This window comes from Lissotriton vulgaris, unplaced genomic scaffold (assembly GCF_964263255.1).
Source record: "Lissotriton vulgaris unplaced genomic scaffold, aLisVul1.2 SCAFFOLD_8726, whole genome shotgun sequence".
In the NCBI taxonomy this organism is placed as follows: domain Eukaryota; kingdom Metazoa; phylum Chordata; class Amphibia; order Caudata; family Salamandridae; genus Lissotriton; species Lissotriton vulgaris.
This window is the reverse complement of record NW_028242687.1, coordinates 38,502-59,474: the sequence shown is the minus strand read 5'-3', so window position 1 is coordinate 59,474 and position 20,973 is coordinate 38,502. Positions and strand designations below refer to the sequence as shown.

General features: G+C 38.7%; 1 protein-coding gene across 1 annotated transcript; it reads right to left on the bottom strand.

The window, feature by feature from the left end:
* Positions 1–12,410: 12,410 nt before the first annotated feature.
* On the bottom strand, positions 12,411–20,436 carry LOC147668869 (uncharacterized; the record flags this gene model as incomplete). Its single annotated transcript, XM_086948385.1, has 2 exons — positions 20,332–20,436; positions 12,411–16,055 (listed from the first exon to the last, which is right to left on the bottom strand). A coding segment is annotated over exon 2 (3,606 nt), but the record flags the coding sequence as incomplete, so codon positions are not given.
* Positions 20,437–20,973: the final 537 nt, after the last annotated feature.

Here is a 20,973-nt window from a genome sequence, read left to right as displayed (position 1 = left end):
CTCTTGCGGTGCAGCGATAGGCGGCTGCCACAGGACTCTCAAAATGGCGGCCGGCTCTTCGGTTTTGGGCCTGGTCCACTAAAATGGCCCTGGGACACCTTGGAACTCGGACGCTTGTCTGCTAGGGCTTGGGTCCCATTCTCGAAAAGCGTCCCCTCAGCCGTGAAGATTCTACAAAAGTCTTGGGGGCCTCCGACTCCCGCAGGCTTCTGGTGGGGAGCGGCTGCCATGATTGCTCGTGGAATGGCCACGACTGAGCTACGAGATGGTAGTGGTCTCATGCTGACGCCAGCTTTAGTCTGAAACATCCAGAAACACTATAGACTACCAATTCGATCAGTTCCGGTAGCGCCCCAACATGACCCGGAAGAGAAGAACTTGCCCTCCCCTCTTTGACTGATGGTTCTTGTTGCCTGTCCCCTCTGTTGTCATTTAACAGAACTTTTTGGACTGCTGAAAGGGGTTGTGTTCTGAACGCTGGTTGGTGGAGACATTTAGACTATATTCTTGACCTACGTTGTCGCGTAATGCGTTTTATGACACGCCGCGTTAGCGCACCCGGAAGTGATCCGAGGCGCGGCGCGCAGCGCGTAACGTAAGCATAACAGGTCATGTGACTTGTTAATAAAACTTTTCATTGGTTCATTTTACTTTTGTTAATTTAATGATGAAAAGCTTGGTCATATGACCTAAAAATTACGCTTTTTATTATTTTCGAACAATATTTTTTTTTCAAACATATGTTATAATATTCCAGGCTAATGTACTTTCCCGGAAAATTTACAACTGTCTTGCAAGTAAAATATATTCCTTTTTCGAGAAAAAGGGCGTTTCTTCCTTCCATGACGGAGCCGTTGAGTAAAAGAGATTCGGCCTGCTGTCTTAGTCGCCGATACGCCTGATTATCAGATTCTTATCGATCACTTTATGTTGCAGACATGAAAAACACAACTGCCCTTGACCATTTATCTTTACTGCGTTCCTACATATTATACCTTTTATCCGTCATGTAATTGGACTGCTTTATTTCACTTGCCTTTTACTGATTCGAAAACAGTCACTAAAAGTAAAAACTTTACCAATGTAAATACTACTACCGTGTTTTGTTTTAAAAACCTTTATTGTGAAAATGTCAGTATACAAATACGGGCCTATAACCACGTGGGCCGGCCACGGAGCAAACTGAAATCGTATATGATGAGGAGACATTTACACTGTAGAGGAACGTAACGAGCGGGCCATTAGGTTGCAAGAACTAAGGTGTCTAACAGTTGCGGAATCGGTGGACATACATTTTGTAATTAAAATAGAACAGGGCCACTTACAATAACATTTTCTAGATATACATTTGCGGGCAAGGAGTTACGAGTCCCATTTATACCGGCGCCATTTTGGGCGAGGCCGGGCAGGTCCAAGATATAGTAAAAATGTCTCCACCAACCATCGGCCAGACCAGAACCCCTTTCGGCCCTTTATGCTACAAGATGGTGTCTTCCATTCAGAAAATATTGTTGGCAGCATTTTGAAAGGAAACAGAAACAGCCGTTCTCCTAGTGAGTTTCACATTGTTACATTTAGGAAGAATGTTGAAGAGTAGTATGTGGAAAATCTGAAGCCATTTTTCTACAAACTCTCAATCAGACTTAGATGGAAAAAAAAAACCTGAAGAATGTACAAACTGAAAACCAATTTTTGTCTGTATAGCACCAACAGTAACGCTTGAGTCAGCTTTGTGTCAAGCCGCCATTTTCATTCAATCAATAGCGTCCCCCTGCACACATTCAGGGACCTGGTCGTGTCTTCAGATGAAACGCATTGTAGGAAAAGAAGCAGAAAGGAAAAGGAAAAAAGTTCCGCCGGACCTAGTGAAGCTGCAGCAGGTGCAAATAAGCTTCAGACAGTCTTACAAGCACTGCTCAGAACTCTCAACTGAGGCACTCAACATCCAGGACTTGCCATTCGGATCTTGGTGCCTTGTGCTGGTTCCGACCTATTCACACATCGGTCCACTACTGACATCACCTCATAAGCCAACGGGGCACCCCACGCCGACTTTCGGCGCAGCATTGTAGGATGGCCACACCAGTGCGGCAACTTGCTGGACACAACATCGGGGCCATCCAGATCTCGGCGCGTTCGACTCACTGTACCGCAACAGTGACCGCAACTCAGCTGGACACGCCGTCTTTCGGCGCAGCATTGTAGGATGGCCACACCAGTGCGGCAATTTCCTGGACACCACCTCGGTGCCATCCGGATCTCGGCGCGTTCGAGTCACTGTACCGCAACAGTGACCGCAATTCAGCTGGACACGCCGTCTTTCGGCGCAGCATTGTAGGATGGCCACACCAGTGCGGCAATTTGCTGGACACCACCTCGGTGCCATCCGGATCTCGGCGCGTTCGAGTCACTGTACCGCAACAGTGACCGCAACTCAGCTGGACACGCCGTCTTTCGGCGCAGCATTGTAGGATGGCCACACCAGTGCGGCAATTTGCTGGACACCACCTCGGTACCATCCGGATCTCGGCCCGTTGTGCTGCCTTCGGCCTATTCGCACATCGGTCCGCTACTGACGCCGCCTCACGTGCCAACGGATTTTCTACGCTTTTTGTAGCCCTATGCCGCATAACAGGTCATGTGACTTGTTTATAAAACTTTTCATTGGTTCATTTTACTTTTGGTTTCCTAAAGATGGAAGGCTTGGTCATATGACCTAAAAATAACACTTTTCATTGGTTTAGAACATTTTTTTTTCCCAAACGATGAAAGCCCCACCTTGTTTCTGGATCATTCAGACTGAAGCTGGCGTCAGCATGAGAGCACCACCATCTCGTGGCTCCGTCGTGGTCATTCCGCGAGCAATCATGGCAGCCGCTCCCCACCGGAAGCCTGCGGGAGTCGGGGGCCCCCAAGACTTTTATACAATCTTCACGGCTGAGGGAACGCTTTTTTCGAGAATGGAGCCCAAGCCCTAGCAGGCAAGCGTCCGAGTTCCAAAGTGTCCCAGGGCCATTTCAGTGGACCAGGCCTAAAACCGAGGAGCCGTCCGCCATTTTAAGAGCCATGTGGCAGCCGCCTATCGCTGCACTGCAAGAGTGGGAGCAACTCAACAACATGGTGAGCGAGACGCTGTAGCCGCAAGAGCGGGCGCAACTCAGCTAGATGGCCGCCACCTGGGGAGGCCCGTTCACGCCGGCTCCCCCACGCCCCCCCCCCGGGCCGCCGCACGCCAATTTTCGGAGCAGCATTGTAGGATACCAAAACCAGTGCGGCAGTTTACTGGACATCACCTGGGTGCCTGTCGTACATGTTGTGTCAGCCATGTGACACTGGACACAGACCGCTACTGACGAGGCCTCCCCCCGCACCACCCGGGACGCCCCACGCTGTTTTTCTGTGCTGCATTGTAGGATCCCTAAACCAGTGCGGCACCCAGGCGACATCACCTGGGTGCCGTCCAGAACTCTGCACGTTGTGCTGCCTTGGGACTATTCGCACAAAAGACAGCTTCTAACCATTGTTGCTTTTTGTGTTGAGAAATGTTTAAATGTTTTTAGTTTTTGTTCCGTTCGTTAAAGTTAGTAGTTAATAAAGTTTTATAACCTTACTTTGTTGGAGTGTTATCTATTTTTTTTAAAACGGGTGAATGGGGCCTTGAATCGGGTTATTGTCATGTGTGGGCTTTGGAAGTGTGCTGCTGCAGGATCGGACATTTCAAACTCAAATGCACGTTCTTTTTCTTACCTTTCCGAAGCATGGAGCGCAATAGCAAGCAGAGAAAGGGTGATGCACGTGTTGAACACTACCTGACCTGGCAAGTTGCTGGCAGTGCCCCCCCGCCCGCTCCTGAAAGAGGGCACACACACACACCGCCGCTCCGAGTACTTCACAAATCTTTAAAAGACCATGCGCTTGTTCATGAGGCTTAAATGGTTTATCACCTCTTCTAGAACCCCTGCATCGACCCTCTGACGTTTCCTGGAAAAATTACCATGTAACCCAATACCAAGCCCTGTCAGCTGAAACCCCCAAGGAATCGTGGGGCATATTATCAAGGGGGTTTATCTCCGCTTTTTTGGCTTTAAAAGCCTTGAAAGCGGAGATAAAATTATCTCCCTATTACCAAGCTGTCGCTAACACCAGTTAGTGACAGCTAAAAGGAGATTGCGACCATCTTGGGCCCCGCTTTGCATGTCAGTGATACTTATCACTAATGACATGCAAAGTGGCGTGCCAAGATGTTAGCGACTAGAAACAGTCCCTAACATCGCTACCTTCTATTACCAACTTTTGGAGATATTCGCGCTAAGCGCGAATATCTCCAAAATCTAACACCTGCCCTGAGCAGTTCTTAGCCATGTTATCCAATGGGAGGTGGATAACATGGCTAAGAGCATTAGGTCGATAATACATGAATATCGCTGACTTTTCTGCGATAATAGCAAGGTTTATCTGCGATAAAAATCGCCGATGTGCGGCGATAATTTTTGTCTCTAAACAAGTTAGAGACAAAAATTATCGCTAGTTGTTCGTAATATGCCCCCGGGTTTTTGCTTGCAGAAATCGGGAGGCGGGAGACTAGCACTGAAACAGTAGTCACACGCCTGAATCAGGAGGATTGGCATGTCTGAATTCTCTACAGCTGGGGCCATAAACTACATCCGCAGGGTTAGGTGATAGCCTGGGACCAGCCTGGCATCTAAAATGGCTGCCGTACACGACAAAATTGTGGCATTCGAAAAAAGGCAAGATGGCGCAGCCGCTGGAAGAGATGTATCAACATATATCAGCCTCCTCAGCCACCCTCAGGAAACATAGGGGATTAGGATACGTCTCCCGCACCCCCTTATACCTAGTACTTTAATTAACGAAGCACAAAATGGCGAATTCCCGTTTCGCTACCAGTTTGCGGCCCAGTTCGCGGCCCGTGAAGCGCTTCTACCGTGAAAAATCATTTTTTTTTTATTTTCCCCACGGGACCCTTTAATAACCCCAACAACATTCCTAGGGGGTCAAGAGGGGGATACCTTGCCCCCTTTCATTAAATTCCCCCTTAGTTTTTCACCTTTTCTTCTCTCTCGATCCTACCGAGAGACAAGATGGCGGCCGCTCCGGACTGTCACGCAGCAAAAAAAAAAAAAAGCTCACGCACAGCCGCTGGAAGAGATGTATCAACATATATCAGCCTCCTCAGCCACCCTCAGGAAACATAGGGGATTAGGATACGTCTCCCGCACCCACTTATACCTAGTAATTTATTTAACGAAGCACAAAATGGCGAATTCCCGTTTCGCTACCAGTTCGCGGCCCGTGAAGCGCTTCTACCGTGAAAAATCATTTTTTTTTTATTTTCCCCACGGGACCCTTTAATAACCCCAACAACATTCCTAGGGGGTCAAGAGGGGGATACCTTGCCCCCTTTCATTAAATTCCCCTTTCGTTTTTCACCTCTTCTTCTCTCTCGATCCTACCGAGAGACAAGATGGCGGCCGCTCCGGACTGTTTAGAATGTTGACAGACACCGGAGAGCCAATCAGCTTTCTGCGTGCAAAGTTCCGATAAGCGAAAAGTAAGCGGACCGGATCGCTGCCCGGAGCGCTGTTACAGATATATATCTTGATTTAAACGTTAATTTCTCAAAATCCACTGAAGCACATATATTGAGACCTAGCAAAGGCACATCGGGCTAACAGTCCCTACAATTTTGCCAAGTTTCGTGCAAATCCATTCAGCCGTTCGAGCTAAAAGTGAGGCCAAAGGCCCTATGGAAAAATGAATGGGAAAAACGCGTTTTGGGACCCCCCTTTTTTCTCGGCCCCCCCTTGACGAAACCCCACCAAATTTTCAGGGGCTGCTCAGAAACAAAATGTGCCATTTTTCTGAAAATTTCAGCCGATTCCGTCCACAAACGCCAAAGGTATTAGACATAGAATTTTCAGAAATCCCATAGGGAATTAATCCTAACTATATATATATTCACTGAAAAAACCATAGGTTTCACACCAGTTATAGTTAGCTGGAAATTTTACTGATATAAAACCATTGAAATTCCCACGTTATAGTTAGTCGGACTCACTATAACTTGCGCGTGCAATGCACTGCTGATGACGTCACATATTACATCACTCATGACATGGTCAGTGACATCACTCATGACATCACTGATGACACCATCCAGTGAATATGTGTCTTTCTGAAAAATAAATATTAGTGAGTTATGTTTAAATATTTAAATACATATATTAGTGTTTCACTTTGTGTATAAGTGGCTACATGTGTTGATAAGTAGCTACATGCGTATGTATATGGGTTATTTGATATTTTTATTAGTATTAGTATGAGTGTCTATATGGTTTGGTGGAGGTATTACTTAGCACATAGATGCATGAGTGACTGACTCTTTGTTTGTATGTGTTTTGAAGACAGCATATGTACAGGACTGTATGGGTGGATGAGTGTCTATATGTGTTTGTTAGTGAGTGAATGACTGTCTCACTAGTGTCTTTATCAGTAACTACATATGTTTTAATCTAGTATATATGAATATTGATGTATATAACTGAGTATATGTGAGAGTAAGAGATTGTAAGATTTCCTGTTTAAATAAGTATGTGTTTCTATAAGTGATTGTTTAAGAGAATAAATATGTGTAATTTTCAATAGAAGTAAGGTGGAAGTGTGTGTATAACTCTATTTTCAAATAAATGGTTGTTCAATAGTTTATTTGCACGTGTGAATATGTGTGTGAATAACTTTTGGATGAATGTCGGTGTGTAACAGAATGTATAGGTGTATCTCTTCATATGATGAGTGAGTATATGTATGAGTGACTATATAGAACTGTTGGTGAATGAGTGGATGAGTATATAGATAGTGGAAGTACAGAATTGCTTGTTGTAACTGATATAGGTATGTCCATTTTTTAAAAATTTCAGTTTCTATTTTTGAATATGTGTCTCAAGGGTTACTTTACACTGAGAGGAGGTCTGTCACTGTGTCACAAGGATGGTGTCATCAGTGATGTCATGAGTGATGTCACTGACCATGTCATGAGTGATGTAATATGTGACGTCATCAGCAGTGCATTGCACGCGCAAGTTATAGTGAGTCCGACTAACTATAACGTGGGAATTTCAATGGTTTTATATCAGTAAAATTTCCAGCTAACTATAACTGGTGTGAAACCTATGGTTTTTTCAGTGAATTTAATAGGTTTTTTAAATGCCAATTCCTAACTATAACTGGTGTGAAACCTATGGTTTTTTCAGTGAATTTCATAGGTTTTTTAAATGCTAATTCCTAACTATAACTGGTGTGAAACCTATGGTTTTTTCAGTGAATTTCATAGGTTTTTTTAATGCTAATTCCTAACTTTTTATTCATACTCATACCTATGTGTTTTTTAGTGAATTGCTAAAGTATGTTTTTGTAAAAATGAACACTATAATGTATATTGCGATAATATTTTTAATTTAAAATATTTTTTTTTTATATTTCACTTTGGTGCGCTTTCGGTGCGCGCACTGGTGCGCGTACCGTCAGCGCACTAACAAAAAAAAAGAAAAAAAAATGAAGGAGGGACTGTGTAATAGATAGTAAGACAGATAAAAACTGTAAAAGGAAGTAACTGAGAAAAGAAAAATGAGTAATGGAGCAAAAGAAAGAAGAAATAGGAAGAAGACTAAAGCAGAGGTTAAGGGAGAATGTAAATGGATGTTGAAAGTAAAAAGAAGGACAGTTAAGTATGGGAATGTCAGGTAGTGACGGAATCAGAGGAAAAGAATAGCAGTGATTGAGGGAAAGTAAATATCAGTGAATATAAGTAAAGAGGGGTGAAAGAGGGTACATGTAAGTGAATAAGGGTAACACATGGGGAGTAATAGACAGAAAGAAGAGAGAGAGTAAAAGAAGGACTGTCACAAAGGGACTAAGTGAACCAGTAAAAAAGGTAAGTGAAGGAGTGTGCATAGGCAGAAGTACTGAAAGAAATTGAATGTGGTCGGAAGTAAACATGCAACAAAAGAATAAGTGAGGGAAGCAAAGTAAGGAAATAGGTGTGCGGTAGGGTGACAGAAAAATAGTGAAAATAAAACAAAAGGTGATAACAAAAAACATTTTACAAACACACTTACCATATAATCTATGCAAATTTGTATCTGTGAAAGATAAAGGAAAAAACATGTTATAATTACATAAAAATGTATATTAAAATAGAAGAAATAGTTCATGAGGTTTAAAAATCTACAAAAGTTTACTTAGAAATGAAGCAATAGTAAAGGATACAAAAACAGAAAGAAAGTAATGTAGAAAGAAAAAAAAAGGAAAAAGAAATAGTTGGAGATCAAATTCCTAAAGGTAAAAAAGATACTAAAAGAATGTAAAATATCAAAACAAAATGAGTAAAGATAAGAAACTAAAAGAAAAATGATTGAAAAAGAGAGAAGTCAGATTGATAAACTATAAATAAAATAGAGGAATAGAAGATGATTGAGAGTGAGTGAAGTGAAGTCACAGAGTGAAGGGATGAAAGGAATGAAGTTAGTATAGAACGATGGATAAAACAGGAGTGAGAGAGTAAGTACACAGAAAGACAAAAGGAAGAACTAACTGAACTACAGTACAATGAGTGTGAAAGAAAAAAAAATGGAGAAAGAGAAAGAGGGTTAGGAAACTAAAGCAGTGGTACTAAGAGAATATAAAAAAGATAAAAAGTGGTGGAAGGAACTGAGGAAATGCAGATAGTTCTTATTACATTAAGAAGTTGTGAATGAAGTACAGTAAAGAAACAGCAATGAAAAAAGAGTGTAAATTAGTAAAGAGAGGTAAATAAGGGTGAAGAAGAAAATGAGTGCATAATAATGTGAACACAATATAAATTACATAAAGCAAACAACACAATAACTTCTACAATATGTTACATTATTTATTTTTGCTGTTCTCAGAATATATTGAATTCCACTTAAATTAGTGAGTTCAAAGTCTTCATCATATAACAGCGGGGAAAAAAAAACACAATCTAAAAGATTGTGTTTAAAAAAACCCATTCAAACATACATCTCATATATGTACACTAATCTTTGATTCACTTACTTTTCCATGAGGCCAAGTAGAAGATAGTGAAGGTCCTTTTGGTAGAAAAAAAGTCTGCTGTTCCTTATAAGTTCCATTTCATCGACTTCCTATGAAAAAAGATCTAAAAACATCATACCATACACAATCCTCACGGCCAATTTGTGTCAGATATATCGGTATTTTTTACTTTGAGATCCACTTAAAGTATTTACATGAGATTGCAGATAGTGAAGATCCTTTTGGTGAAAAAAGTCTCCTGTGCTCTATAACTTCGATTTCATCAACTTCCTATGAAAAAAGATCTAACAACATCATATCTTACATTTTCCTCACGGCCAATTTGTGTCAGATATATCAGTATTTTTTACTTTGAGATCCACTTAAAGTATCTACATGAGATAAATAATTTCAAATATTAGATTAACTAACTAACTAACTAACTTTTATTAACTATTCCCGTCCTCAAAGGCCAATTCCCTTTACTAAAACTTTGGTTTTAAAAACACTAGATAAGAATTTGTAGAGTCATAAGGCAAACGTTGTTTATAAGTTAAATGAGAATCATTGCAGTAACTCCATCCATTTTCAGATTTTAAGTAGCATGTATAATGTCCTGAGGTGGTCGAAGGTCCATCATGATAAATAATAGCTTCAGTTGTAAAGGTCCTTCCAGAAATTGATAACTGAGAAGCCACAAAATTTTTGATAGAAGTTGTCAATTTAGTTCCATCAGGTCTACATCGTTGGAAAACTAAAATGATATACTGCCCATACCTTTGTATAAATAATGTGGACAGCATTGTACAGTTACATTGGGTACACACCATATTATGATCTGCTGCTTTAACTAGATTTTTAAAAGACACTGATTTACAGTCTGGTAAAGTCAAATATATAAATCTTTCAGTGTCTATTGTAGTAGTACTTGATAAACTACAATTGTGGCAGTCATGCTGCCATTGATAAGAAAGACTGAAAAGATTATCTACATCTACACCTTCATCTTCCAAAACACCAAACATATACATTAAAAATTCCTGACAATCCTGCTGAATGTTCTGTGAAAATTTATCTTGACCAGAACACAAATCTAAAATATTTCGAATTTCTGTTACACTTTCTATTTGTGCTGTAACACTGCTACATTTCTGAAACACAGAATTCAATAAACCACACAATCTTTGATCCCGATTTTCAACAATCTGTTCTTGTAAACTTTTAAGAAAAAAAACAACATTAACCACTACATTAGCATAGCAGTTGACACCAGAACTGTTTTCAAACTGAAAGCCAACAACATTTTCTCCACAATTCTTTTTCTTCCTGTTTTCAATTACAGTTTTCTCTACTTTTTGTCTTTTTGCAACTACCTCACTACAATTATCCTCATTTCTTCTTTTTCGGCCTACCACACGTTTTTCAAACAGAGGATATTGAGGCAAATGTGGAGCATACTCTCTTCTTAACCTATTGTATTCTTTAACACAATCTAGATCTGCAGAAATCTTTGTCTCATCACACGCAATCAAATACAATCCTGATAAAGTTCTGACTCGAGATAATGCCACATATGCCATACCCTCTTTAAACACAGATCTTCCAATGTTCACCAATGCACTATCTACACTTAAACCTTGAGATTTATGAATTGTCACTGCATACGCCAAACAAACAGGAAACTGTTTTCGGCGAACATATAAGTCTTTTACAAGTAAAAATCTAGCAGAACAACGACTTATTTGTTGTACTTGTTCAATGCCATCAAATTTTATTTTTAAAAATTCAATTCCATCTCTATTTCTGTAATTCACAAAATCAACAACATAACCCATTGCTCCATTTACCAGACCGCTTTCAACATTTAAATTCCTTCTCAAAATGATACGACAATTTAAACACACATTCAGAGTCTTTTCAAAACCAGCTGTTTTTGAAATACTTTTCTCCAATGAATGCAATTTAATTTTCAAATTTTCTGACAAAACAATTGTTGCACCCATATGCTCTATTTTATCTATTGCTTCTAGTTTCACAATCTCTTCATTTTCTAAGTCTAACATTTTTTGGTTGAAGATGGAACATTCTTGCAGAGTTGGCATCAAACATATCCCAGATTTCTTCTCAGTCATTTTTTTAAAAATATTCTCTGGAAGAATGTTGTCATTTGGATACAAATTTGAAATTAATCGACTATGCAAAGCTTTTTTCCCTTTCTCAGTCATTTTTCCAATTCTTACATCTTGTAGAATATTTTTATAATCTTCATCCTTGGCCTGTCGCATATTTTGAAGCAGTTCAGCATATTTAAAATTTAGCCATATATTAACATTTCCAATGCTTCCAAGGGACTTCCTGGTATCTTCATGCGTGAGCATTTTAAACACTGGTTGTCCTTTTACTGGAGTCAACTGCAATAGATCTCCAAAAACAATAATGTGTTTTCCTCCAAATAACACATCATAGTCTGTTTTAAGAATTTCTTGCATTCTCAAATGCACAAAAGCAAGCATTAGATTTGAGACCATGCTTACTTCATCTATGATAAGAAGTTTCATTTTCTTCAAGACTCTTGAAACTTCAGAACACGCATCTCCAGATAGCTTGTTGTAATGCAATTTATTATCATGTTCAACTGGCAGCATCAATAAACGATGTAGAGTAATCCCTTTAATGTTATGTGCTGCCAGACCAGTTGGAGCAGTTACAACACAAGACAGTGGTGAATCAGTCCTTTTCTGCAGATAACTTGCAACGGCTTTAATTAGAAAACTTTTTCCTGTCCCCGCTTCTCCACTTACATACAGTCGGACAGGGTCAAATAATATACATGAGCACTCTTTTTTCTCATGTCTGAATCCATGTTCAATCTGCTCTGTGACTTCATCATATATCTTTTTCTGCTCAATGTTTAGTTGCGTTACCAAATCTTCTAAGTTAACTCCATCCTCTTGAGCTTGTTCCATAGCTCTTTCCACCTCATCCATGGCAGTGGCAGCTTCATTTTGGATAATTGGTCCTCCTAGTGGATCCTGGCTCAATGAAGTAGAACTCTGACTATCTTGAGAACTGTTTTTAGCTATCTCTTCAGCAATTGTGGTTTCTTGCTCCATTTCTTCATTCAACATTTGCAGATAATTTAGAAAAATAGGACATTCTATGGTATCCTTAGTTGCATTAAAAGAGTCTTCATAACAGAGAAAATCTCCAAGTAGTTCCTCTTCTGTACGCCATGGCTTAAAGAGTTGCAAAAGAGCTAAGTAGTAAAATTCTCTTTTGTCTGGAACTTCACAACTCAATTTTCGATGATTAATCAAATGGCCTTTTTTCTGCTTCACTAGACATCCTTCATAGCCAATGAGTGCATATTTTCCATTATTGATATCTTCTGTGATGTTCCTCTTATAACTGTAGTTTTGAAGAACTTCATACAAACATGTGTTCTCAAGGTGAGTACTTCTATTTGGATAGTATGTATCCAACATATTTGTCTTCAAAATATCTGTACTGTTTGGTTCTTTTTCCGCCAAATATTCAATTTCTTGTACAGATTTCAAAACTCGGTTTCGTGTGGCAGCAAGACCAAGACTCACCCAAATGATTGTTCTTGATTTGGCATAGAGACTTGCTGATGATAACCGATCAGAACATTCATATGCTCCAATTTCTCGATGCGACAACATCTTCAGACTGAAACTGTATAATTTCTTGCTTAGACTCTTTTCATGTGAAATGTCCTCCCACATTTCCTTCAGTTCTGTCTTTTCTTTTTTGGTGATGTAAGATGTCACATATCGAGCCACAGCAATAGAGTTGTCAGCAACGAACTGAATATCCATGTTAGCATTCCACATGGACAAAATCACTGGGTTGTAATCGTTGATGTACTTAGATTCTTCATTTCTTTTCAAATTATATGTGTTTTTGGGAGATTTTCTCGTCACAGTATGTCGTAGAGATGACATCAAATTATTTACTCTTCCCTTAGAAATCACTGGTCGAGGAAATGCAAAACGACATTTCGTGTAGTACTTTTCCTTGTTTTTAAATTTTCGACGACAGTACTTTCCACAACGATGAGATTGAAAACGTAAAACTTGTTGCCTTAAATTGTTTTCTTCAGTAGATTTTGGAACAGCACATGTTGAATACTCTTCAATGAAACTCATCACTGTTTCATCTGAATCTGTTCCAAATTTGGGTGCATCTTTAATCCACAACAACATATGTATATGAGGAGCACCTCTCGCTTGATATTCCTTCCTCCAAAAGAAATCCAAAACCTCTCCAAGGGGAGGATTTTTTTTGTTGGTAATAAAAGACATCATAGCTTCAAATCTATGATTAAAATATCTGCAAACATTCACTGGATCTAAAGAACACAGTTCTCCTGGTGTTTTCAATTCTATATTTGGTATGTTTTCATTTGCCTCTCGTAGAAATTGAAGTAAATCGTCCCATGCATACTCAGCACAGCTAAGAGTGAGGAACCATGTAGGAGTTCCTAAGTTTCTTAGCATACATTTCAATTCTCCATGACGACGAAACCAATACTCATTGGTTCCACGTTGACATGCCATGAGATTGATTAGCTGAGATTCCAAAATACTGTCTTGCAGATTAACTTTCTCCATAAAGTCCCTTGCACATACATTTTGCAAATGAGGTCCACTTTTTAATATATGATTAACTGCATAAGAAAGCCCAGACAAATCACTTTCAAACAGTAGATGAAATAAATATGGAATGCATTGACGAAACCTTGGATCTTCTGCATATAATCTTAGAGTCCGGTATTCAGCTGCAGGAATTTGAACTGGTCGATCATCATATCGTCCACCACAACCTGTTGGAAATAATTGTGGAAAACAACGAGCTTCCAAACTTTCTTCCCATACACTAATGGGACTTCCTTTTGCTGCCTTCATTTGAAACAAGTCAATTGCATTTCCCATTACTTCTTTGGAATGCAAAGGATGAACAGTATAATGTTCATATATTTCTTCAGTTCTAGACACATCAACTTTTTCAATTTGACCAACTGAAGAATCACTATCTTCTTCTGTAGCTGTTTCCTCAACTCCAACACTTACATGTTTGTAGTACTCATTGTTTTTAACTAAATACAACGTTGCCTTCTTGACTTTTTTAACATCCACTAAATCTTGCCAAATTTTCTTACTCTTTGTTGGAACCCCATTAACTAGAATAACTAAAGGATCTTCTTCTGCTCTTTCTACACCAATTGTATTAATATTTTTCTTTACATCTAGAGGCAAATAAACAACTCTTCCCTTTAATCCTCTCAGTAAATCTGATGGAGGCAATTTCCCTGTCTTAGGCTCCATGCGTACAATAGCCTGAAAAGGATGGACACATTGAATCAAAATAGATTCATAAGTATTTAGATCCATCAATTCAGAAGGAATATCTATCAACTGAAGATTATTATAAACTGCTCTTGCAGGCATTCTATTTTCATTTAATTTTTTCAAACAATAAGTGCAAATACGCTGATCCAAACTCAAATCAAAAGAATTCTCCACCAACAAATAACTTACAAAATCCTCCCATTCACTATTATTTTCCAATTCACTTTTTGCATATAAATCAACTAACCTAGTCTGAATTTTATAATGAGTCCGTCGACAACACACACAAGTTACATTAGGCCTCTCACTTGATTTCACCTTAAACTTGATAATTTCCTCATCAAACTTTTCAATACTTGAAATTTGTCCATTATCTTCTGCATTACCATCCATTACTATATCTATTTCTACACTGTCCTCTTTGTTCCCAAAATAACAAAACTCAATTTCTTCACAAATAGTCTTCACATCCACTTCAGATCCATGCAAAAGAGCACTATTTAACTGTTTAAGCTTAAGTGCAGGACTTTTTGCATAATACAACTTCCTCACTAATTTCCTTACGTTATTATGATGCACTGCTAACATCCTAAAATGATGAAAAACACTCCGACAAACTTTTCTAGAAAGACATGCTAGTGAATGCCCTTGCAAACCTGTGCTTTCTCTCACTCTGCAAGGATCTAACTCTTGCAGGATCTTCATTTTTTGTTTGAGACTTTTTTTACTATATGTACGTAAGAAATTTCGAAGCAAATCAATTGATTCCTGTCGCACACTACAAATACTACTGCATTTCCATGTGTACACTGGACCCTTAGTACGTCTCCCTAAAACTTCATCAGCTAACACCTCTTCTGCATCTCTAGGTACAAGTTTCTCTTTTTCCATCACACAACTATCTTTCACCTCATAGGCACGACCACTGGTGTCAACCGCATGCACCAAATCATTTTCCTGAAAGTAACTCTCCTCATTAAAAAAAGGCTCAGAACTTGAACTATGCATCCATTCACCAGAAAATACTTCACAAAAATTACTCCGATTAATAATTCTTTTCCATCTACTGTTCGATTTGAAAACATCCATTGCCTTATTAAGTATCCTAATTCTATTGATTATTAAAATAAATAATTTTTTCTTAACTTCAAAAGCCTGATCAACAATCTTTTCTACACTTTTCTTTTTCTTGTAAAAAGCAGCTTTTAGTTTAATTTTCTTTTCATTTTTTAGCAAATTTAAAACTACCCTATTGCGAAACATTCGCCTACGAATGTCCCTAAAAACATTTACTCTTCTATTGCTAACCATTCTCTTCTCTCCTGGTCCAATGGAAACATTTTTTGTGGGCTTCTCTTTCCTTTTTAGATTTGTTGACTTTTTCTGTATATTCACATTAGCAATTTCATTTTTTTTCCTACGACATATGTTACGAAGAAAAGACTTAATTGGCTTACCAGAAGCTTTTCTGGTGTTTTTTGAAGTAGTTGTTGAAGAGGATTCCATAAACTCTGTTGTTGATGTTCTCCTTTTCCGTATGGTATTTTTGATATTTCTTTGCCTTGAAGGCATTTTTGCTTGCTTTTCAGAAGTTGATTTGAATCTGTTGTTCTGTTAAAAAAACACATGAAAGACCACTATTAGCAAACAACAAAGTAATGTTAAAAAGCAAACAATATAAACAATAAATTGCAACATATTTAAGTTTATACAATAGCAACTCATGGCTTTATTTTTAAAGGCCTTGCGCCACCAGTGCGTCACTTATTACCCATGTTTAAAGTCAAGCATCAGCTGCACATGCCATTCATAAATAAGGGCCAAATGCAAATACCAATCAATTGCACCCAAAAATCGATTTTTCAATAACATGTAAGAAACACTGCGCAAAACCTAAGTACAACCACTCAATATCATCAAACAAAGTCAGGGTCTGATTTATAAAGGCCTTGCGCCACCAGTGCGTCACTTATTACCCATGTTTAAAGTCTTGCATCGGCTGCACATGGCAATCATAAATAAGGGCCAAATACATATACCAATCAATTGCACCCAAAAATCGATTTTTGAATAACATGTAAGAAACACTGCGCAGAACCTATGTACAACCAATCAATATCATCAAATAAAGTCAGGGCCTTATTTATGAAAGCCTTGCGCCACCAGTGCGTCACTTATTACCCATGTTTAAAGTCATGCATCAGCTGCACATGGCAATCATAAATAAGGGCCAAATACATATACCAATCAATTGCACCCAAAAATCGATTTTTGAATAACATGTAAGAAACACTGTGCAGAACCTATGTACAACCAATCAATATCATCAAACAAAGTCAGAGCCTTATTTATGAAAGCCTTGCGCCACCAGTGCGTCACTTATTACCCATGTTTAAAGTCATGCATCAGCTGCACATGGCAATCATAAATAAGTGCCAAATACATATACCAATCAATTGCACCCCAAAATCGATTTTTGAATAACATGTAAGGAACACTGCACAGAACCTAAGTACAACCACTCAATATCATCAAACAAAGTCAGGCCTTATTTATGAAAGCCTTGCGCCACCAGTGCGTCACTTATTACCCATGTTTAAAGTCATGCATCAGTTGCACATGGCAATCATAAATTAGGGCAAAATACATATACTAATCAATTGCACCCAAAAATCAATTTTACAATAACATGTAAGAAACACGGCGCAGAACCTAAGTACAACCAATCAATATCATCAAACAAAGTCAGGGCCTTATTTATGAAAGCCTTGCGCCACCAGTGCGTCACTTATTACCCATGTTTAAAGTCATGCATCAGCTGCACATGGCATTCATAAATAAGGGCCAAATACATATACCAATCAATTGCACCCAAAAATCGATTTTTCAATAACATGTAAGAAGCACTGTGCAGAACCTATGTACAACCAATCAATATCATCAAACAAAGTCAGAGCCTTATTTATGAAAGCCTTGCGCCACCAGTGCGTCACTTATTACCCATGTTTAAAGTCATGCATCAGCTGCACATGGCAATCATAAATAAGGACCAAATACATATACCAATCAATTGCACCCAAAAATCGATTTTTGTTTAACATGTAAGAAGCACTGTGCAGAACCTATGTACAACCAATCAATATCATCAAACAAAGTCAGAGCCTTATTTATGAAAGCCTTGCACCACCAGTGCGTCACTTATTACCCATGTTTAAAGTCATGCATCAGCTGCACATGGCAATCATAAATAAGGGCCAAATACATATACCAATCAATTGCACCCAAAAATCGATTTTTGAATAACATGTAAGGAACACTGCACAGAACCTAAGTACAACTACTCAATATCATCAAACAAAGTCAGGCCTTATTTATGAAAGCCTTGCGCCACCAGTGCGTCACTTATTACCCATGTTTAAAGTCATGCATCAGTTGCACATGGCAATCATAAATTAGGGCAAAATACATATACTAATCAATTGCACCCAAAAATCGATTTTTCAATAACATGTAAGGAACACGGCGCAGAACCTATGTACAACCAATCAATATCATCAAACAAAGTCAGGGCCTTATTTATGAAAGCCTTGCGCCACCAGTGCGTCACTTATTACCCATGTTTAAAGTCATGCATCAGCTGCACATGGCATTCATAAATAAGGGCCAAATACATATACCAATCAATTGCACCCAAAAATCGAATTTTGAATAACATGTAAGGAACTCTGCACAGAACCTAAGTACAACCACTCAATATCATCAAACAAAGTCAGGGTCTTATTTATGAAAGCCTTGCGCCACCAGTGCGTCACTTATTACCCATGTTTAAAGTCATGCATCAGCTGCACATGGCATTCATAAATAAGGGCCAAATACATATACCAATCAATTGCACCCAAAAATCGATTTTTGAATAACATGTAAGGAACACTGCACAGAACCTAAGTACAACCACTCAATATCATCAAACAAAGTCAGGCCTTATTTATGAAAGCCTTGCGCCACCAGTGCGTCACTTATTACCCATGTTTAAAGTCATGCATCAGCTGCACATGGCAATCATAAATTAGGGCAAAATACATATACCAATCAATTGCACCCAAAAATCGATTTTTGAATAACATGTAAGGAACACTGCACAGAACCTAAGTACAACCAATCAATATCATCAAACAAAGTCAGGGCCTTATTTATGAAAGCCTTGCGCCACCAGTGCGTCACGTATTACCCATGTTTAAAGTCATGCATCAGCTGCACATGGCATTCATAAATAAGGGCCAAATACATATACCAATCAATTGCACCCAAAAATCGATTTTTGTTTAACATGTAAGAAGCACTGTGCAGAACCTATGTACAACCAATCAATATCATCAAACAAAGTCAGAGCCTTATTTATGAAAGCCTTGCACCACCAGTGCGTCACTTATTACCCATGTTTAAAGTCATGCATCAGCTGCACATGGCAATCATAAATAAGGGCCAAATACATATACCAATCAATTGCACCCAAAAATCGATTTTTGAATAACATGTAAGGAACACTGCACAGAACCTAAGTACAACCACTCAATATCATCAAACAAAGTCAGGCCTTATTTATGAAAGCCTTGCGCCACCAGTGCGTCACTTATTACCCATGTTTAAAGTCATGCATCAGTTGCACATGGCAATCATAAATTAGGGCAAAATACATATACTAATCAATTGCACCCAAAAATCGATTTTTCAATAACATGTAAGGAACACGGCGCAGAACCTAAGTACAACCAATCAATATCATCAAACAAAGTCAGGGCCTTATTTATGAAAGCCTTGCGCCACCAGTGCGTCACTTATTACCCATGTTTAAAGTCATGCATCAGCTGCACATGGCAATCATAAATAAGGACCAAATACATATACCAATCAATTGCACCCAAAAATCGATTTTTGAATAACATGTAAGGAACACTGCACAGAACCTAAGTACAACCACTCAATATCATCAAACAAAGTCAGGCCTTATTTATGAAAGCCTTGCGCCACCAGTGCGTCACTTATTACCCATGTTTAAAGTCATGCATCAGTTGCACATGGCAATCATAAATTAGGGCAAAATACATATACTAATCAATTGCACCCAAAAATCGATTTTTCAATAACATGTAAGGAACACGGCGCAGAACCTATGTACAACCAATCAATATCATCAAACAAAGTCAGGGCCTTATTTATGAAAGCCTTGCGCCACCAGTGCGTCACTTATTACCCATGTTTAAAGTCATGCATCAGCTGCACATGGCATTCATAAATAAGGGCCAAATACATATACCAATCAATTGCACCCAAAAATCGATTTTTAAATAACATGTAAGGAACACTGCACAGAACCTAAGTACAACCACTCAATATCATCAAACAAAGTCAGGGCCTTATTTATGAAAGCCTTGCGCCACCAGTGCGTCACTTATTACCCATGTTTAAAGTCATGCATCAGCTGCACATGGCATTCATAAATAAGGGCCAAATACATATACCAATCAATTGCACCCAAAAATCGATTTTTCAATAACATGTAAGAAACACTGCACAGAACCTAACTAAAACCACTCAATCTCATCAAACAAAATCAGGGCCTCATTTATAAAAGCCTGGCGCCACCAGTGCATCACTTATTACCCATGTTTAAAGTCATGCATCAACTGCACATGGCAATCATAAAAAAGGCCAAATAAAAATACCATTCATTTGCACCCAAAATCGATTTTTAAATAACATGTAAAAAACACTGCGCAGGACTTATATACTAACATACAATTTCACTTCTAAAACATAACTATCTGCTTCCAAATATTCTCCATAGAGAAAATAAATCTCTATCTAAATTAAATGAATCATTACTTACCTTTAGAAATGCTTTTGGAGATTGAAAACAGTGTCAGACACACACACCAATTTTTCTTTAGCAGAGGAAAAGGTGTGCTCTCAATACACTGAAACCAAGACTGGCATAGAAAATCTCTATCTTTGTACACATATGCCTTAATTCAACCAATGAAAACTCTTCCCTCACTATTTTCAAACCAACACCCATCCCCCTCTCAAACCTTTCTATCTGTTACCATAGCAACTCCCTCCTAACTGAACTCTAAGGTTCAAAAGTTTATCTTACAATGTTGCAAATTAACTCAGCAAGGATGTTTGACCTGTGAATACAGCAGCCTATACAGGGTATTTTTGCTTTTGGTGACTTTTTTTAAACCATTCAAATTGCTTCTTTCACACAACATAACCATACACCCTAACTTTCAGTTTTCAACTATCTGAATCCACCAATCATTGCTAGTGATTCAAGAGCACAGAAACTCCACAATTATTTTTTTGTGAACTCCTACTGTTCCAACTGCCATTTCATTCCCACACTTCATCTGACTGGACCAGAACCTTCTCACATCATGTACTCTGTCTGGGTTATTGGACATAGCTACATCCACTGGGCTCAAAGGTATGCAGCTAGCAGAAATTTTCATAACCTTGATTTATCAAA